At 41.7% G+C, this 22,065-nt stretch overlaps 1 protein-coding gene across 1 annotated transcript in view; it reads right to left on the bottom strand.

The window, feature by feature from the left end:
• Window positions 1-22,065, bottom strand: part of cpvl (carboxypeptidase vitellogenic like) — a 106,657-nt gene that overhangs the window by 56,978 nt on the left and 27,614 nt on the right. Inside the window, exons 3-5 of the mRNA XM_043689523.2 lie at window positions 20,125-20,243; window positions 13,193-13,307; window positions 9,233-9,291 (exon numbers count right to left, since the gene is read on the bottom strand). Coding sequence (XP_043545458.2) covers window positions 9,233-9,291; window positions 13,193-13,307; window positions 20,125-20,243 — 293 coding nt within the window. The remainder of the gene's footprint in view (window positions 1-9,232; window positions 9,292-13,192; window positions 13,308-20,124; window positions 20,244-22,065) is intronic.

The raw sequence follows: 22,065 nt of genomic DNA, 5'->3' as shown, positions 1-22,065 counted from the left end.
TCACAGCCCCAACAGGTACTGAAAGCTAGACTAAAAATCCTGGTTCTTTGGGAGCTTGACCCCACCTATTCAAGCTGCTTCTATTGTTCCACTTCAAAAAAAGACCAAAGTCTCACAGGCTCTTTGCTTTATTGAATTGAAGCACACTGCTCTGCACCTCTGTCTCAAGCTCTCACTATAATAAAAAGACACAATACACCTCTTAACACCATAGCATCATCACAAGAACCTGCTGCCTTCACCCTGATGTTTTTGGGTGCAAAGGCCTGCAAACAGCAAAGACCAATCAAGCACCTTAACTGGAGAATTATTGCCCATTTATGGGCCTCACCCACTGCCAGTGGTCTGAAACCAGAGGGAGACACGCCATTCAGGTGCATGGCAAGCAAACCCCTATGTGACACACTCCCATGGATGTTGCAGTCGTCATCGGTCGTTCAAAAAAGTTCCTTCCCCAATGAGGAAGGAGTCTGCAAAGAGCAATCCTAGTCCTTGCAGCTAATGCACCTCAACTCAGTCTTCCAGGACTCCCTTTCTGGCATTCCTCAGCTGGGTGCCTGGAATCCAGCAACACAACTAGGCCACAAATGGGTATCATAACAACAGATATAGGACACAGTCTCCCTGTGGTACTGCAATTCAACAGATCCACTTTGAAGCCAAGGAAGGCCCTCTATAGTCCAGGTGAATGCCCAAATGTGGCACTTACTCTAGTGAAGCTTCCCTATCTGAGATGATATGGGGCACTCACAGGTGAAATTTCTCATCTTCTCCAATACCTCACCCCAAAGCCACTAAACACCATGACATATTCGGTAACTATAGATGATGCATGCACATCTGGAGGCCTGGCTTCCTCTATTACACACAAATTTTGTACTCATTCCAAACGTGCCCGAGGAGGGTTGCTGTAAAATTTAAATAAATCCAGACAACCTTTCTTAAAGTGGTCCAAGTGATGAATGGTAAGTAATTTCATACCACATGCATTGGCACACACGTTTGTTGCGGGATTTAGAATTCCTGCAGCTGGGGAATTAGAATTATTTTACAATGCGCTTAAAACTAGATTCTTTACAGAAAATATATCAGAGCTCGAATTTCTTGGTTCCATCACTGCTACTATGGGCCACTGACATGCTGAGCAAGGCCCACAAGTGGTCATAAATTCTGCTTAAGTAGTACTGTTGCAATTCTAATAGTTCTGTTTAATATATTCTATTAATAACACGATCATGAACTTATTAAACCATATTTCCACCTCGTATTCCAGCCCAGCTTCCCTGAGATTGCGTTAACATTCTACCAAGTTAAAATAACATTAAATTTTGTATAACATGGGGATATATCCCCCTTCAATAATTTTGATGGAAACGCACAGTATTTTATGACGTGCACAAAGTACAAAATACTAAACCTTTAATGCCACTGGGAACGGGTGGGTGTGGCAGGGTGGGGGGGAGGGGGTGGTGGTGGGGGAGGATATTAAGCTGTCATCTGCTGGGATATCATTTGCCTACAATCTGCATTTGAATACATCAATTCAGAAACAGGCCATTTAGCCCATCGAGTTTGCACTGAAACCTTAAAAAAAAAAGAGACACATATACCTCCAATCCCATAACCCCTCATTTACCATGGTTAAATCCACCTGGCCTGCACATTCCTGGAAACCATGGGGTAATGTGGCATAGCAGTACACTGAAACTACCACCCATAACTGGGTCAGATCACAAAGGGCAATTATTTGCAGTGTGTGGGGAATGAAATACAAAGCCTTTGGAGGAAAAAGAGTAGTGCCACAGTTAACCAACAATGAAGGACTAAGAATTATTCTGTCCTGAGATCATGTTCAAAGAATCTTTACGTTATTGAACATATCTTTTTAATAAGTGAACATTAAACCATTAATGAAGGTAGGTATTTGATAATTTAAAAAAATAGCTCCACTAGCAACACATGCCAACAGAGTGAAGATCTGGCCCAATGCTGATTATCATGTACAGTCCCTTATAGGGGAGCACTCTGACAATCCCCTTGGAGCAAAACCATTTAAATAAATACTTAAGTAATAAATTAGACTGTAACAATGAAGAATGATATTTGGACAATTTTGGAGGTTAGTAGCGAACTGCCTCTAACTTCTGTTATCCTAAATGCAAGATCCTGAACAGAGACATCAGCAGAAATATTTAGAGGTTAAGAGAAATCCCTTTGTATAGAAATGGGAATGTGGGAATATGCAAATTGCTGCAAATAAACAGCTCGATGTGACACAATCACAACAGAGCAAATGATTTCCTTCAATGCTTTTTCTATTTTCATTTCAATCCCTTCAAAAGAGGAGAAAAAGAAATAGCTAGAAATTGCAATTGTTTTCTTTCATTTTGTTTTCAATTGAATGTGTGCAACAAATCACGACTCAACAAACTCAAATGAATGCAACCGTTCAGATAAATAGACAGAAAAGTATTTCAAAAAACCAGAATATACTTGGCGCGACTGTTTGACACAAATTATTACGGAACAGAAAGAAATTGAAAACTGAGTCAGTAGTAAGGATGTATTAAGCCAATGTTATTGGAAAGAGATCAGATCAGTAATTACGTATATTTCCACTTGTTATTTAATTGCTGTTAATTGAAAAAAATCACATAACGTGGCTTCGATAATACATGGAATCACTTTAAAACTTCTTTAATATTTAAAAAAGAAATACTTGCTGGAGAGACACTAATGATATTCACACAAAAGTGTCAACAACACAATTTATGTGTCCCTAAGGATACATTGTACTAATCACCAGCAAGAGATTGTCTGCTCAAATGCCAGTGAAAAACTATTTGGTATGTACAGGTGTGAGACAAATTCTCATTTTATTTTCAATTTTAACTTGATTAATCATGACCATTATGCAAAGCATATTTCCTTTTTAATTAATTTAGGGAGGCGGGCATTACTGGCTGGGCCAGCATTTATTGCTTATCCCTAATTGCCCTTGACAAGATAGTGGTGCGTTGCTTCCTGAACTGCAGCAGTCTTATTTGGAATAGCTGCACCTACAATGTCATTAGTGAGGTAGCTCCAGGTTTCTGACTCTGACTCTGAAGGAACAATGATATATTTCCATATCAAGATTGTCATTTACTTGGAGGGGAACTTGTAGGTGGTGGCATTCCTATGTAGCTGCTGTCCATGTCCTTCTAGATGGTAGTGGTCATGGATTTGGAAGATGGTAAGGAGCCTTGGTCAATTTGCAGTGGATCTTGCAGATGCTGCTACTGAGCGTTGGTGATGGAGCGACTGTGCTTGTGGATGTGAGCTTTGACCTCAATGGTATCAGGTTTCTTGAATGTTGTTAGAGCTGCATTTATCCAAGCAAGTGGGGATCGTTTCAGCACATTCCCGACATGTGTCTTAAGGATGGTGGACAGGCTTTGAGGAGTCAGATGGTGAGCTACTTGCTACAGTCGTAGTTACAGCCAATGCTTTACTATCTTGGGTGTCGAAGTAGTGATTTTCACCTTGCTCTTTTGTTCTAATGAGAACAATGCCCTGCTTCCCAGATTTGAAGATGCCGGTGTTGGACTGGGGTGTACAAAGTTAAAAATCACACAACACCAGGTTATAAGTCCAACAAGTTTATATGGAAGCACTATCTTTCAGATCACTGCTCCTTTATCAGGTGGTTATACACAATTGTAAGACACAGAATTTATGGCAAACGTTACAGTATGATGTAACTGAAATTATACATTGAAAAATACCTTGACCGTTTGTTGAGTCTCTCATCTATTGGAATGACCATGTTAGTTTCAATTCTTTCATATGTAAATCACAAAACTTTTTTTTTTTAAAAAGTTACATTCTCAGGTTAACTGTAACAATTGGTGTCAGCCAGACAATATGTTGAAGGTGTTAGCCCCCTGTGTTCCCTGTCTGTGCCATAATGTTTAGATTGATTCTAATCTAAAAAATGAGTTAACAGAGTCTTACATGGATTCATGCAGTTTTTGAGCAAAGTACAATGTAACTCTGCAAGTACAAATTCACCCCACAAACACGTGTGTGTGTCTCTTTCTCTCTGGGTTGGGGGGGTTGAGAGTGTCTGTGAGAGAGAGAGTGTGAGAGAGTGTAAAGGGGTCTAAGTCTGTGAGGCGGTGCATGTGAGTGTGTGGGAGTGTGTCTCTCTGTAGGAGCGTGTATGTGAATGTAAAGGGCTCTAAGTCTGTGAGGGGATGCATGAGAGTGTGGGTCTCTGTAGGAGTTTGTGTGTGTGTGTGCGTGAGACAGTGAGACAGAGTTTGAGAGAGGGTGAGAGAGAGACTAAGTTTGTGAGAAGGTGCATGTGAGAGTGTGTGTCTCTCTGTAGGAGTGTCTGTGTGTCTGTGTGTCTGTGTATATATAGTCCAATGGTGGTCACCTGTAGTGTGACATGAACCCAAGATCCCAGTTGAGGCCCTCACTACGGGTACTGAACTTTGCTATCAGCCTTTGCTCAGCCACTTTTCACTGCTGCCTGTCCCGAAGTCCGCCTTGGAGGATGGTCACCCAGAGGTTCGAAGTTGAATGTCCTGGACTGCTGAAGTGTTCTCCAACTGGAAGGGAACACTCCTGTCTGTTGATTGTTGTGTGGTACCCATTCATCCATTGCCGTAGCCTCTGCTCGGTTTCGCCAACGTAACCTGCCTCAGGGCAACTTTGCCTGCAGCGTATGAGATAGAGTCGCACGCGTACCTGCTACTAACATGGTGGGAGGTGTCCTCACATGTACTGGTGATATCCATGTCCACACTCTGATACGCCTTGCAGCGCCTACCGTGACAGGGTTGTATGGAGTTGTCCTGAAAGTCGGGCAGTTTGCTACGATCAATGTTATGAAGGGTACCCTGTCGGTTGTAGCACATGTCTGTCTCCTGAGGAGGTCATTACGGGTTATTACGTCGGAACTGGCGGTTGATGAGTTGAGCATCGTACCCCGTTCTTGAGAGCATCCTTGGGTACATCCAAGTGCCCGTCATGTTCCTCCTCATCTGAACAGATCCGGTGTACATGTAGGGCTTGTCCATTGGGGATGGCTGTTTGGGTGGAAGCTGGAGAAGTGTAGCATTGTGAGGTTGTCTGTGGGTTTGCGGTAGAGTGTGGTGCTGAGGTGCCCATCCTTGATGGAGATGCATGTGGCCAAGAATGAGACAGATAGTAGAGAGTAGTCCATGGTGAATTTGATGGTGGGATGAAACCTGTTGATATCGCGGTGTAGTTTTATCAGTGACTTCTCATCATGGGTCCAGAGGAGGAATACGTTGTCAATGTACCTGGTGTATAGTGTTAGTTGGAGATCCTGCATAGAGAAGAAGTCTTGTTCAAACCAGTGCATGAAAATGTTGGCATATTGGGGTGCAAATTTGGTCCCCATGGCTGGATGAAGAACTGGTCGTCAAAGGTGAAGATGTTGTGATCGAGGATAAAGCGGATGAGTTGTAGGATGGTGTTGAGTGCTGAGGCTGTTGCCGCGATGCTATCATTGTGAGGGATGCTGGTGTAGAGTGCGGAAACATCCATCGTGACGAGGAATGTTCCTGGTTTGATTGGTCCGTGGGCGCTGAGTTTCTGTAGGAAATCTGTAAAGTCGTGACAGAAGCTGATTGTACAGGGGATCCCCAGCTTCTGTTGCAACACCACAATGATGGCATTGTGGCAACAGCCTCAATACTCAACGCCAACAACTGCCAATCTTCGAACACCATCCTCCAAATCATCTGTTTTAGCCTCGATCACAACGTCTTTACCTTTGACAACCAGTCCTTCATCCAGACACATGGAACAGCCATAGGGACCAAATTTGCACCCCAATATGCCAATGTCTTCATGTACAGGTTTGAACAAGACTTCTTCTCTACGTAGGACGTCCAACCAACACTATACACCAGATACATTGATGATATTTTCTTCCTCTGGACCCATGGCGAGAAGTCACTGTTAAACTTGCACAGTGATATCAACACATTTCATCCCACCATCAAACTCACCTTGGATTATTCTGTACTATCTGTCTCATTCCTGGACACATGCATCTCCATCAAGGATGGGCGCCTCAGCTCCACACTCTACCGCAAACCCACAGACAACCTCACAATGCTACACTTCTCCAGCTTCCATCCAAAACATATTAAAACAGCCATCCCCAATGGACAAGCCCTACGCGTACACTGGATCTGTTCAGATGAGGAGGAACGTGACAGGCAGTTGGAAGTACTCAGGGATGCCCTCATAAGGACGGGATACGATGCTCAACTCATCGACCGCCAGTTCCGACGTGCCACAGCAAGGAACTGCAATGACCTCCTCAGGAGACAGATATGAGCTGCAACTGACAGAGTACCCTTCGTTGTTCAGTACTTCCCAGGAGCCGAAAAACAATGCCATGTTCTTCATGAACTGCAACACATTATCAATGAGGATGAGCACCTTGCCAAGACCTTCCCCAAACCTCCACTGCTTACCTTTAAACAACTGCCAAACCTCAAACACATCATTGTTCGTAGCAAACTGCCCGGCTTTCAGGACAACTCCATACAAGCCTATTGCGGTAGGCGTTGCAAGACGTGTCAGAGTGTGGACATGGATACCACCATTATGCATGGGGACACCTCCCACAATGTATGTGGCAGGTACTCATGTGACTCAGCCACTGTTGTCTATCTCATACGCTGCAGGTAAGGATACCCTGAGGCATGGTACACTGGGGAAACCGAGCAGAGGTTACAGCAACGGATGAATGGACACCGCACAACAATCAACAGACAGGAGTGTTACCTCCCAGTTGGGGAACACTTCAGTGGTCCAGGACATTTGACCTCAGACCTTCGGGTGACCATCCTCCAAGGCAGACTTCGGGACAGGCAGCAGCGAAAAGTGGTCGAGCAGAGGCTGATAGCTAAGTTCGGTACCCATAGGGAGGGCCTCAACCGGGACCTTGGGTTCATGTCACACTACAGGTGACCACCATTGCACTATACACACACAGACACTCTCACAGACTTAGACCCCTTTACACTCATACACAGACACATAGACACTCTCGCTCACAGACACTCACAATCCCCCACGCCAGACAAACACACACACCCACATGCACGTTTGTGGGGTGAATTTGTACTTGCAAAGCTACATTGTACTTTGCTCAAAAACTGCATGAATTCATGTTAACTTATTTTTCAAATTAGCATCGGTCTAAACATTATGGCACAGACAACAGGGGGCTAACACCTTCAACATGTTATCTGTGTTGACACCAATTGTTACAGTTAACCTGAGAATGCAACTTTTTAAAAAAGTTTTGTGATTTACATATGAAAGAAGTGAAACTAACATGGTCAATCTAACAGATATGAGACTTAACAAACAATCCAGGTATTCTTCAATGTATAATTTCAGTTACATCACACTATAAACTTTTGCTATAAATTCTGTGCCTTACAATTGTGTCCTCCACAACCACCTGATGAAGGAGCAGTGCTTCAAAAGCTAGTGCTTCCAATTAAACCTGTTGGACTATAACCTGGTGTTGTGTGACTTTTTAACTCTGTTTTCCAGAGATACCAATATGACAATAAGACACAAGCCCAGTAAGAACAAATGGCTCACCAATTTAGAAAATTCAATAATAAGACTGATCACAAATTGAATGCAAGGTGCAATTTTAACTGATCTACGTTTCAGTTGTGAGTAACTAAACCGGACGGATTAATTTTGTTGTCACAGCACAAGTATGGAGTGTCAAAAGCTGGAAGTGAGCTACATGGTGATTCAATGGTTAGCAGTACTGCCTCACAGTGTCGCAGACATGGGTTCGATTCCACCCTTGGGCAATGGTCTGTGTGGAGTTTGCACATTCTTCTCATGTCTGTGTGGGTTTGCTCAGGGTGCTCCAGTTTCCTCCCACAGTTCAAAGATGTGCATATTAGATGGGCTGACCATGCTAAATTGTGTCCAGGTATGTGAAGTTTAGGTGGATTAGCCATGGAAAATGCAGGGTTATAGGAATAGGGTTAGGGATAGATCTGAGTGTGATGCTCTTCAGGGGGCCAATGTGGACTTGATGTGCTGATTGGTCTGCTTGCACACTGTAGGGATGCTATGGTTCTATGCGCAATCTTGACTGCCTTTAATCAAGGCTGGTATCCAATTAAGAATGGAGGTCAGTCCTCAAGTGCTGGCTGCTTAATTGGATCCATATCTCAGCAGCCTCACCACAATCAGTGCTGGCCATTGATGAGGCTAAAGCTGCACAGGGGACATGACATCTTCAAAGAAAGTTTAGGAAGACTGACAGATGCCAGAACTTTCAAAATCATGAGGGATAGACCAGCTAGCACTGATGGTATTATTGACAAAATGGCAGCTTTGCTATTAGAGCCCTCTGCATGGGCCAATGAGTGCCGACACAGAGGTGGGCTTATCTCACCATCCTTTAGGAGGTGACTTGGTTTCACTGAGCCACGTGACCAATTAATCTCATTGCCATTTACGGCAATATGGTACAGTGGTGAGGAAGACATCAGGCATCCCCCCTGCACATTCCAACCACATTCCCATCCCTCACTATCCAAAAGGGCCAAAAAGGCCCAAAGACTCCGGCCTAGAATTTTGGATTTTTGACTTGCCAGCACTACGTATAAACATATTTTCAAGATAAAAATAATGAAGCCTTTGGTTAAGTTCATTAAGAGATGCAGATGTTTCTTCTGCCCAACCTTTTTAATTTTAAGGTGCGGCAGTAAAAATCTGCAATTAAGTCGTTATTCAGATTTTGAAATGATTGGCAAATGTGGGGTTCTGCTTTATTTCCTCAGTAAACTCTTAATCGTTGGGGTCCTTGATAGTCCCAGTGATGCCCCAAATGATATATTATTTATTACATTAATGCAGGATTTAAAGTTTGAGCCGTCAAGTTTGAGACGTAAACTGAGGATTCACCAATAATGTTTTCGTAGTTGAATTAAGAAAAATGCGGATAGTGAGTGGGGTTCAGGAAAGTGGAAACAGGGACTCTTCATCAATCCAAGAAATCTCCTCAATAGAGTCAGAAAATGGTTTTCTTTCAGCTGCACTATTTTAGAGAGATCTTGATACAATTTCATTCTCACAAGACCACTTCTCGGGCATGCAACCCATAGCAGTTCTAGAATCTTCCAGCAAATAATACTACGTAACTAAAAACAAAACTTACGGGATTGTCGATATACAGCACTGAATACTTCGACGTCCATGGTACTTTTCGTGCTTCCACTAGATTTGAGCATATAAAATTTGTAAAAAAAAAATTAAAGTTAGCAAGCATATCTCATTGCATTTAAACTTGAAAAAACCTCTTCTTCAGCGATTGCTGGTCAATGCCAATAAAATTGTCAGGTCTTTACATTTTAAATGAAGGTTTGACCAAATCGCTTTGAGGGCTTATACATGAACTGAAGATGGGAACCCATTTGTGCATCCGGTGATGTGCTGTTATGCCACCATTTCAAAAATATGAAATAATCCATGGGTTAAAGCAGTGGTAAGGGAAGAATAACTAAGATAACTATCACCAGAGAAAAGGTATGAGGAAATCTAATTGGACAAAAGGCTAATAAGTCCCCTGGACTGGATGGGTTGCATCCTAAGGTTTTTAAAGGAACTATCTGCAGGAGACATTGGATGCACTTCTTGTAATCTTCCAAGAATCCTTACATTCTGGAAAAGTTCCACAGTACTGGGAAACTACCAATTAAACACCCTGATTCAAAAAGAGACACAAAATAGACACTAATTAGTTTAACATCTCTGTCACTGGGGAAATGCTGTAAAGGGTGTAATAGCAAAGCATTTAGACATACATGAAGCATGGCTTCAAGAAGGGGAAATCATGTCTGAAAAGGTTAGATTTCTTGGAAGAGGTAATAAACTGGTAGGTAAAGAGAAATTCATACATATAACAGTTGGATTTCCAAAAGGTGTTTTAAGAAGTTGCTATACATTAGGCAATTTATAAGATGAAAGTCTATAGTATTGAAGGTAATATGTGGGCTGAAAATGTGTTGCTGGAAAAGCGCAGCAGGTCAGGCAGCATCCAGGGAACAGGAGAATCGACGTTTCTGGCATAAGCCCTTCTTCAGGAATCATAATTCCTGAAGAAGGGCTTATGCCCGAAACGTCGATTCTCCTGTTCCCTGGATGCTGCCTGACCTGCTGCGCTTTTCCAGCAACACATTTTCAGCTCTGATCTCCAGCATCTGCAGACCTCACTTTCTCCTTGAAGGTAATATGTATCAGGCAGCATGGTGGCTCAGTGGTTAGCACTGCTGCCTCACAATACCAGGGTCCCAGGTTCAATTCCAGCCTCGGGCGACTGTCTGTGTGGAGTTTGCACATTCTCCCCGTGTCTGTGTGGGTTTCCTCCGGGTGCTCTGGTTTCCTCCCACAATCCAAAGATGTGCAGGCCAGGTGCATAGGCCATGCTAAATTGCCCATAGTGTTAGGTGCATTAGTCAGAAGGAAATGGGTCTGGGTGGGTTACTCTTTGGAGGGTCAGTGTGAACTTGTTGGACCAAACAGCATGTTTCCACGCTGTAGGGAACCTATCTAATTAGCATGGATAAAAGATTGGCTGTCCAATAGGAAAGACAGAGTTGGGACAAAGGGGGCATTTTGAGGATGCTAACCTGTAACTAGTGGTGTGCCAAAGGGCTCAGTGCTGGGAGCACAATTAATTACAATATGTATTAATTACTTGGATGAGGAAAGTGAATGTACTATAGCCAAGATTTCAGATGACACAAAAATAGATGGGAAGGCAAGTGGTGAGGGTGAAACAAAGAATCTGCAGAGGGATTCAAACAGATTAAATAACTTATAAAAAGTTGGCAGTTGCAATGCAATGTGGGAAAATATGAGGTTATGCATTTTGGCAGGAAAAATAGAAGAGGAGATGATTACTACTTAAATGGAGACAGACTTCAGAAAGCTACAAAACAGAGGGATTTGGAAGTGCTCATCTCTGAATCACAAAAGAAAACATACAAATTTAGTGGGTAATAGCAAAAGCAAATGAATTATTGGCATTTATTTCAAAGGGAAATATTGCTGCAAGTATACAACCCATAATCAGATTTGAATACTGTGGCAAGTGTGGTCCCTTTATCTAAGGAATGACATCCTGACACTGAAGGCAGTCCAGAGAAGTTCACTCACTTGATTAAGGATGTGGAGAGGTTGAATAGATTGGGTCTGTGCTCATTCAGGTTTAGAAGAATGGGAGATGACCTTATTGAAACCTGTAAATTGCTTAGGGAACTTGACATGTTAAATGTGGATAAGTTGTTTCTGCTTCTGGGAGAGTCTTAAACCAGAGGGCATAATCTGAGAGCAACGGGTCACCCATTTAAGATTGAGATGACGAGGAATTTCAAAGAGTAATGAATCTGTGGAATTCTTTACCACAGAGGGCTGTCAAGGTTGAATCATTATGTATATTCAAGACTAAGACAGATGCATGTTTAATCAGTAAGGGAATCAGGGTTATGGGGAAAAGATAGAAAAGTGGAGGTGAGGATTATGTGATTAACCGTGATCTATGGCAGAACAGATTTTATAGGTTGAATGGCTTCATTGTGTCATGTGGCCTTAATTTCACTATATACTTGTATTTGAAGTTACAGTGCACAAGTACACATTGGCATTAGCAATCTGAAATTTCTTTGTGGTTGGATGGTTGTCTTGCTAACAGTTGAATTGTTGAAGGCAGTTTCTTCTCTTTAAGAATTTCTCCAAAATTCAACTGGTGATATTTTACCGGAATGTAATTTCTACTTTTTTGAGAAAGAAACATATAACTTTTCAAGAGCAAAAATGCACAACACTGGCTTACTTTTACAAGCAAGAAGCTTTACATTTGTAGTCCGGAGTTGTTCAGAGATTGATAGAATCCCTACAGTGTGGAGACTGGTCCACACCGACCCTCCAAAGAGTAACTGACCCAGACTCATTCCCCTACCTACTAATTTACATTTATCCATGACTAATGCACCTAACCCATACATCCCTGAACACTATGGGCAATTTAGCACTGCCAATTCACCTGACCTGCACATCTTTGCACTGTGGGAAAAAAACCGAAGCACCCGGAAGAAACCCACGCAGACACGGAGAGAATGTTGCCAGAGGCTGGAATCGAACCTGGGTCCCTAGCGCTGTGAGGCAGCAGTGTTAACCACTGAGCCCGATTCATTTCACTGAATGGTGGAACAGACTAGTTGGGTCAAATGGCCTACTTTTGCTCCTCTCACTTTTGGTTGATCCATAGTCTAGGCCCATGGTTAAGTCAACTCTGTCTAATCCCACAAAGAAAGTGGCTGTCAAGAACAGAAAGAGCAGCAAAGACCAGATCACCTGATGAATTTCAATACCAACACGTTTAAAGCAATCTGGAAATAAAGAAATGTTTCACGTGCGGCAATCTCCAAACGTAAAAGAAATATTTTCATAAAGACTCAATTGTAACTGGAACATGCAGGTTCGGGTTCATTTCTGCATGCAAAATTCTCTAATGTAGAGCATTACTGGATATATTACAGCCAGTATTAAGCTATGTACAGATACAACTAAGTCCTACACTCTTACATGAGTAAGTTTTTGAACATGGAAGAACTTGGAAATAACATTACATCCATTAGTAGTAAAACATTGCTATCCCACAATGCCAGCAACACTGCTTTCGAGCTCAATTATAATTGACACTTTCTCAAAAATGGACTTGGAGAAGAGAAGTGAAAATCAATTTTTCACCCATCTAAACTTCAAAATAAATGAAAATTCATATCACTGCCACTTCCGTGCCTGAGCCAAGTACAAGTAGAAAACATGCACATTCTCAAAAAAAAAGTTGCTCACTTCCTGAACCACATAATTAAAACTACAGCATTCTCATCAATTAGCAACTTAAATGCATTCAGCTTAGCATATCACATTTCAACAGGAAACAGTCATTCAAAGTAAATTGACAAGTCCAAACAAATGATTTAAAAAAAAATAACTGAATGGCCACTTCAAAGCATTCATGGAAAGAAAAGGGTTACTTCACAGGAAGAACAACAGTTAGACATAGGGATATAGAGTCAATATATCCACCTTATAACATCAAAGATGTACTTACATGTAAGATTTTTAGTGACAACATATGGCCCATGCTCAACAAATAGCCCAAACAATGATGAGCCTCCAGGGCCACCTTGAAGCCAGAGCAATACAGGGGCAGTCTGTGGAAGTGTCTGTAAAGGCACACAGAGTTAGCATTAGATTACAAGTAAATGAACTAAAATGATGAATAGCATGGGTTCTGGGGAAATGCTGCAAGAATTGGGAGGGAATAAAATGATTGTACAACATTAAAACTTATTCAAAATTGCATCTATGCAGGGGATAAAATAACAGCTTTACTTCAAAATAAACTCAAAAGATGATGAACAGGAACAAATAACAAGTTTAATATGTGACCTGGTGGGGAAAGTGCAATGAGTAAGGGAGTCTTTATAGGCTCTGTAAGCTTCAGAGCCTTTCAAAGTCAGGGAGAAAGGGGTACATCATAGCGTATGGTCAATAATTAGAATTTTATTGGATCCAGTAGAACTGTAAAATCAACCAACAGCTGGTCTCAAAAGAAATCTTGCACTGCAAGATGAAAATCACACTCTGATAAAGGAGTTGTTTTTAAATGATTTCAGCTGTGTTTTCATGGATCAGATTGAAAAGTGCTAGTTCTGTTGAATGAAACATTTCTCTTTATCACCTGTGTTCATCCTCCAGCCAAAAAGCATTACTTGAGCAGTTTAAGGTCTGGCCTGGTGTATCAAGAATCTCCAGTTTTAGTTTAACCTCTATCAGAACTCCAAGAGCATGTTCTACTCACCCTGGGGAGTTTTCCACAGAGACTATGGAGTATGACCAAACGATTCTTCATCTAATGAGTTTTCTGTGTTTCAGTACACGTCCATTAAAATTTTAAGATGGCCCTGAACTCAATACACATTGGAATCATACAACTGCTTTTCCTCCATTAGGAAAAAATGCAGTTCAACCTGGTTTACAGGGTTAAGATAATCATGTAGTTGTAGCGGATAGCCACAAAACAAAACGTGCATTTATATTAAATTATGCAACAGTCAGATGACCTAAAGTGCTTTACAGCCAATCAAGTGACTTTAAAGTGTAGGCATTGTGAAAATGCAACAACTAATGTGCATTTAGTCCGGTTCTACAAACAGTAAATGTGATATTGATCAGATTATCTGGTCTTCACTGTTGATGGGTGGCCACAGCACCAGGGGAAAAAAAATCTCTGCTTTTCTTCCAATAGCATCTTAGAATCTTTTATACACACCTAAAAAATATAAATATGACCATGTTTTAGTGTCTCATCCAAAATAATAGATAGTGGATAGAATAAGGGGAAGTGCAGGCTTAGCAACTCCCTTCCATGTTATAGTACCCAGCACACATGCAAAACAACAGCATAACACAAAAAGGAACAGAGAGAGAGCAAAGATAGAAGCAAAATGTGACAGATGCAGAGATGAGAAATGAAACAAAAGCTGTTAAGTCAGAGACCATATGCTCCAACTCTGCTTCAGAAATACAGCAGGGAATTCTATAATAATCTATTTAAATTTTTAAGTTCAGCATTCAAATCTTGTATCTGCAGGAAGATGAAGCCACCACCAGCACATCCCCTCACTGGGTTCTCCATGGTTGCTGCAAGCACAACTCAACGCCACACCAAGATTAACCTGGTGAGGTTTAACTTTCTGATATATTGGTGTATTGCGAAGCAATGCTCCACACTGCCATCTGTCTGAAACAAGATTCCCATCGCTCCAACATCCTCCAGAATTTTCTGACAACTTCTGTTCAACATCATTATTTGAAACAAAAGCCACTGAACAATTACTGTTGCCATCAGTTGTATTCTAATGTTTTTACATGATTTCTCATTAGTTGATATTACATAATTCGACAAATATTATTTACACCTTGATTTCCCCTATTGTGTGTGTCTCTCACTATTTCTCCACTATGTTGCTCCCTCTGTTGGCTCTTCTGTAACAGCCGCTTCACTTTAACCCTGTTCATATTCTGCAACTCCTGTGTCTGATCACTTCTATCATTTATGCCTCATTTCTATCCATTTTCCAATTGTTATTTAATTTCTCACTTTCTCACTGTTGCTCTGAGGCTGCCACTTTTAAACTTTCTATCTGCGCTTTGCACAGTCCTTTGTAGCTTCCTACGTCCTTTCAAGTTTCCTTTGATATCTTTGGTCACTTTGCCACCCCTAGCACCTCCCCTGTCTGGGCACACCATGGTTCTGTGTAACCTAAAATTTTGAAAAGCAGGAAATTTCACGAACAAGACAATAAATATTTTTGACAGATTTTTAATCAGCTTCTACCACTTTGCACTATTCCTCAGTGGAACAGTCGAAAAACCTTTTTTTTTTAAAAAAGCTAATTCTCTGGTTCCTTTATTTCTTGGATGAAAAGCCCAGGTTTTGCCAGCATTTCTCATGTGAACTATTAGTCTTACAGCTCCATATCTCCTCCAGTACTTGTAAGCATTCCTTTAATCTTAGTGACCAGATACAGTATTCAAGGATACACTAAATTAAAGTCTAGATGAGAGTGGTGCTGGAAAAGCACAGCAGGTCAGGCAGCATCCGAGGAGCAGGAAAATCGACATTTTGGGCAAAAGCCCTAGATGGTAATTGTCATAGGTTTTGAAGATGCTGTCGAAGGAGTCGTGGTCAATTTCTGCAACATATCTTGCAGAAAGCGCACACCATCACTACTGAGCAATGGCGATGGAGAAGTGAATGTTTGTCACTGTGGTGCCAATCAGATGGGCTGCTCTGTCCTAGATGGTGTCGAGCTACTCAGAGCTGCATTCACCCAGACAGGTATAGAATATTCCATCACACTCCTGACATGTGTACTGTAGGTAGTGGACAGGCTTTGGTGAGTAAGGAGATGGGTTGCTGCAGATTCCTAGTCTCTTACCTGCTCTTCTAGCCACAGAACCAAATGGCTTATCCAGATCCCTATCCTGTAGCAATGCACTGCTAGCACTCATTAGCATCATTATGTTTCTGTTAAAGTGAAAGGTAAGGCTGGTAGGATTAGAAAAAAATGGATGAATAAAGATATAGAGCCTCTAGTCAGGAATAAAAAAATCATATATTAGTTAGAGATAACTGGGTTGAAATGAATCTCTTGAACAGTACAGTGCAGGGGCATACTTAAAAGGGAGGCCAGGAAGGCAAAGAGTTGATATGAGACAGCCATGGCAAATAAAACTAAGGATAATCCAGAGATTCTTATAACTACATGAAGAGCAAGAGAGTAGTGCCCCTTAAAGATCAAAAAAGTAGCCTTCGTGTTGAACCTCAGGAGATGGGAGAGATATTAAATTAATATTTCACATCAGCTATTACTGTGGGGAAAGAAATAAAGGTTAGAGAACTCAGGGAAATAAATACTGATGTTTTGAAAACAGTACATTACAGAAAAGGAAGTGCTGGAGGTCTTAGAAAATATAAAAGGTGGATAAATGTCCAGGACCTCATCTAGTGTATCCCTGGACGTTCTGGGAAGTTAGGGAGGAAATTACAGGGGCCCTTGCAGAAATATTTCTATCATTTATAACTACAGGTAAAGGTCTGGATGACTGAAGAATGGCTAGTGTTGTGCCTTTGTTTAAGAAGGGGTGTAAAGACAAGCCTGGGAATTATAGACCTGTGAGCCTGACTTTGGTGGTGGGTAAGTTATTGGAAGTGAGTCTGAAAGATGGGATTTATATGCATTTGGAGAGGCAAGGAATGATTAGGGATAGTCAGCATGGTTTTACGTTAGGGAAAGCATGTTTCACAAACTTGATTGTGGTTTTTCAGGAAGTAACCAAGAAGTTTGCTGACATTGTTTACTTGGTCTTTAGTAAAGCATGGTAGACTAATTCGTAAAGTTAGACCAGTGGATTTCAGGGTGAGCTGGCTGACTGGATACAAAATTGGCTTAAAATCAGGAGACTGAAAGTGATGGCAGCTCAGTGGTTAGCACTGCTGCCTCACAGTGCCAGGGACCCGGGTTCGATTTTCGCCTCAGGCGACTGTCTGTGTGGAATTTGCACATTCTCCCCTTGTCTGTGTGGGTTTCCTCCGGTGCTCCGGTTTCCTTCCACAATCCAAAAATGTGGAAGTCAGGTGAATTGGCCATGCTAAATTGCCCATAGAGTTAGGTGCATTAGTCAGGGGTAAATATAGGGTAGGGGCATGGATCTGGGTGGATTACTGTTCGGGGAAGGTTGGGGGGGGAGGTCGGTGTGGACTTGTTGGGCCGAAGGGCCCATTTCCATACCGTAGGGAATCTATATCTAATCAAAAAACCTCAAATTCTTGTTCAGCAAAAGAATCTAGCTACGTCCAAATTCAAAATATTCATAATCCAACCTCTACCACCACCTGAGGCAGAGAGCTTCAAATAAGAGAAAATCAAATCTCATTTCTGGCCTAAAAAGATGACCTATAATTTTAAAATAGTGCTCCTAGTTCTGGATCCACCTACAACAGGAAACATCCTGTCCACGTCCACCTTGTCAAGACGGTTCAAGATCTTATACACTTCAATCAAGTCACCTCTCAGTCTTTGAAACCCCAGTAGAAACAACCAATTCATTCCAAGTATCAATCTAGTCTGAAACTTCCTCTGAACTGCCTCCAATGGATTTTCAGCTTTCGATGTGCTAATTAGATTAAACACAATATTAATGGATGTATCAGGTTAATGAAAAGGGTTCACCCACCCATTCCATGACACAAAACCTTTAAAATCTTTGCTGGTTATAGCAGCTAATGTCATAAAAGGATATCTGCTCAACCTTCTACATGATGACTGCACTGGTCCACAAAGTGATAGGGCAAATCTCAAACAGTGACAAGACAGAATATAGGAAAGAGATTGAGTGCTTAGCTGCCTGGTGTAAAAACAACAATTTTTCCATCAACAAAACAAAGGAGCTGGTCATTGACTTCAGGAAGTGGGGTGGAGGGCATGTCCCTGTCTGTGTCAATGGTGCTGAGGTGGAGATGGTTGAGAGCATCAAGTTCCTGGGAGTGATGATCACCAACGGTCTGTGCTGGTCCACCCATATTGATGCAATGGTCAAAAAAGCACAACAAATGTCCCTACTTCCTCAGGAGGCTAAGGAAATTTGGCATGACAAGAACTTTCACCAATTTTTATAGAAAACATTCTATTTGGATGCATCATGGTGCGGTTTGGCAACTGCTCTTCCCAAGACCGCAAGAAACTACAGGGAGTCGTGAATAGAGCCCAATCTATCACACAAACCAGCCCCCCATCCATAAACTCCATCTACACTTCCCGCTGTGTTGGGAAAGCAACCAATATAATGAAATTTAAAAATCACACAACATCAGGTTATAGTCCAACAGGTTTTTTTGGAAGCACTAGCTTTCGGAGCACTGCTCCTTCATTCACAATCATCTGATAGAGCAGCAGCGCTCCAAAAGTTAGTGCTTCCAAATAAACCTGTTGGACTATAACCTGGTGCTGTGTGATTTTTTTTTTAAAACTTCGTAAACCCCAGTCCAACACCGGTGTCTCCAAATCGTGAATATAATCAAAGACTCCTCCATCCTGGCTATACTCTCTTCCACCGTCTTCTGTCAGGCAGAAAATATACAAGCTCGTGTACACGCACAAATAGATTCAAGTACAGCTTCTTCCCTGCTGTTAGTAGACTTCTAAGTGGACCTCTGTAATTTTAAATTTAATGTTGATCTTGCTATTTATGCATCTTCTCTGCAGTGGTAACAGTGTATTCTTTGCTCTGTTCTATTAAGTTTGTATGGTATGATCTACCTGTACTGAACCCAAATCAAAACTTTTCACTGTGCCTAGGTACATGTGACAATAATCTATCAAATTAAATCAAATTAAAATCCTGACTGGAATATTGCAACATTGGTGGCTGCAGAAATCTTCACAGGCAGTGGTGTGATGCACAGTATTGACACGGACTGGAAATGCTGGACCTTGATCTTTGAGCTAGTTAAACTATTGGAATGCTACAAATACTGGCAGTGACCCTGGGATATGAAAGAGATAATATTGTAAAGGGTTCCCATCTCCGGTCACTTCTAAGCTCATGGATATACTGAAATCTTGCCCATTTTGAGGGCTGCAGGCTCAGTGAAACAGTACAACAGCCAGAGACAGCACACAGTAAGGAAAATAACAATAATGGGCAAAGTTTTTATCTATTCACCAAGCAAAGAGACATCGAGAAAGAAATAGTTCTGTTCTAAACGTTACCATAGTTCAAGGTTGACATTTTCTTCTTGCGTCAGCTGAAAATAATCTGCAAGTTATGAGTCCTATGACACAGTAAATGATAAGAGGCGTTATTTCCCAAAACTCTAACCCTCCCAGTTAAACATGCCATTATAGCTGCCCCATGCATTCTGTAAGAGGATACATCCATCCAAAGTTCCAAATGATTAAACACTGACATTACAGCGTTCCTTTTCCATCCTTTGAAATTTAGAATTTGGAGCAACGCAGTGGCTCAGTGGTTAGCACTGCTGCCTCACAGCACCATGTCCCCGGGTTCGATTCCAGCCTCAGGTGACTGTCTGTGTGGAGTTTGCACATTCTCCCCGTGTCTGCGTGGGTTTCCTCCGGCAACTCCAAAGATGTGCAGGTTAGGTGAATTATCCATGCTAAATTGTCAGGGATGTGTAGGTTGGGTGCATTAGTCAGCTGTAAATATAGGATAATAGGGTTGGGGAATGGGTCTGCGTGGGTTACTCTTCAGAGAGTTGGTGTGGACCTGTTGGGCCAAACGGCCTGTTTCCACACTGTAGGGAATCTATGATTCCGTGAATTTTTACAAAGTCAGATACATATATCAAAACTAAGTGCCCAAAAAAATCCACAGTGAATGCTCGTTACACTCTTTCTGGAGTTTTATTTTGTGCAAGATATTCGGGTCATACATACCATTATGGATATTTACCTGTGCAGGGAAAAACCAGAAGAAAAGGTTGCTGTTGTAGATCTTATTCACTGTCAAAAATCCAGAGTAGCTCTTCACAACTGGGCCTTCTAGTGGACCCACTAAACTCAACTCTCGAGCTGGAAAAAAGAAGTGAACAGAGTTAACACTTCTACACAAGTCTGAAGAAACTCTATGCTTGTTCAAAGTTTAAAATTTCTTCATGGTTTTCAAATTAGTAAACATAAACAAATTTCCCTCAAATGTATTCAAAAAACACAACTGGAAAACAGCCTTGAATAAAACTCTATCCAAAATGCAAGATTCGGGAGATTCCCAAGGCATTCGCCAAGTATGAGAAGGGGAAAGGAAATAACCAGGGATAGAATAGGGCCTATTAGGGACTGTGGGGGCAAAGTGTGTTTGAAACTAGAGGACAATGGCAGAGTGTTCACTTCATATCTGTCTTTACTCAGGAGGTGGAGGGTGCAAGTACAGAATTTGAGAAAGGTGGACTGTGAAATCCTTGAACCGATTCATATAAGCAGCAAAGAGGTAGTAGAGGTTTTCGTAGATTTATAAGTGGTCATCTCCCCATGTCTGTTTGAGTTGTGACATGGGAGATGAGAGAGGAAATTACAAGGGTCCTGACCCAAATTTTCAAATCGTCTCTAGCCATAGGATAGGCGCCAGAGGACTGGAGGACAGCTAATGTGGTTCCACTTCACAAGAAGGGTGGCAGAGATAGACCAAGAAAGTAAAGATAACTGAGTCTAACCTCAATGGTAGAGAAACATATGCAGAAATTAGTGAAGGAGTATTATTAATCTCCATTTAGGGGAGAGACAAGACTTGAACAGGGATAGTCAGCATGGCTTTGTCAGAGGGAGGACATGCCTAAGAAACCTTGTGGAATTTTGAGGAAGTGATGAGGATAGGGCAGTTATGTAATTTATATGAATTTCAGCATGGCGTTTGACAAGGTCCCATATGACTGACCGATACAGGTCAAAATACATAGGATTCAGGGAAACTTGTTAAGTTGGATCCAAAATTGGCTTAGGTGACAGGATACAGAGGATGGGTGGTCAAAGGCTTTTTGTGTGACTTGGGCCCAGTTTGCAGTGGCTTACCACAGGGGTCATTGCTGGTCCCTTTTTTTTTGTGATTTTCATAAATGATGTAGATGACAATGTGGCGCATAATAAATAAGTTTGCGATTGACACAAAGATTGGCTGAGTAGTTGACAGTGAGGCCAAAGGTGTTAAGTAACAGAAAGATAGATTGGTCAGATCATTAGGAGATAAAATTTAACCCTGATAAATGTAAGGTGACGTACTTTGGAAGAAGGGAGTATTCAATGAATGGTGTGCCACTCAGAAGCGGAGAGGAAGGGAGGGATCTTGGGTGCTTGTCCACAGATCCCTGAAGATGGTAGGTCAGGTTAACAGTGTGACAATACTATGGCTTTAAGACGTGTGTTTTGTCTTGGTTTCTTTTAGGCAGAGATTGGAGTCAGGTGCTAAGCAGCCTCTGAGAAGATAAACAATTTGAGAGGCCTTGGAAGGTTGTTTTTAAAAAAAATGTTGGAACAACAGAAACAGCCCAAGTGGGTGTGGTCAAGCTCCATAGAGTCAAGAGTGTGGTGCTGGAAAAGCACAGCAGGTCAGGCAGCATCTGAGGAGGAGAATCGACGTTTTGGACATAAGCCCTTAACCAGGGAGAAGGGGAAATGGGGAAGCTAGTGAAATCCACATTTATCCTATGTGGTTGCAGAGTCCCAAGGTGGAATATGAGGCGTTCCTCCTCCAGGCGTTGAGTGGTAACAGTTGGATGAGCACTTGAAGATAAGCATGTAACATTCTTTAAAAACACTGCAACTTCACTCATTTTAGCTTGCCATCAGAAATACCCAGCTAAATTATTATCGGAATTAGAACGTAGTCTAGCAGAAACCTATT

The sequence above is a fragment of the Chiloscyllium plagiosum genome, unplaced genomic scaffold (genome assembly GCF_037043375.1).
Source record: "Chiloscyllium plagiosum isolate Xiang-an unplaced genomic scaffold, Cpla_swu_hap1 HiC_scaffold_5, whole genome shotgun sequence".
Taxonomy (NCBI): Eukaryota; Metazoa; Chordata; class Chondrichthyes; order Orectolobiformes; family Hemiscylliidae; genus Chiloscyllium; species Chiloscyllium plagiosum.
This window is presented reverse-complemented; position numbering and strand designations above follow the sequence as displayed.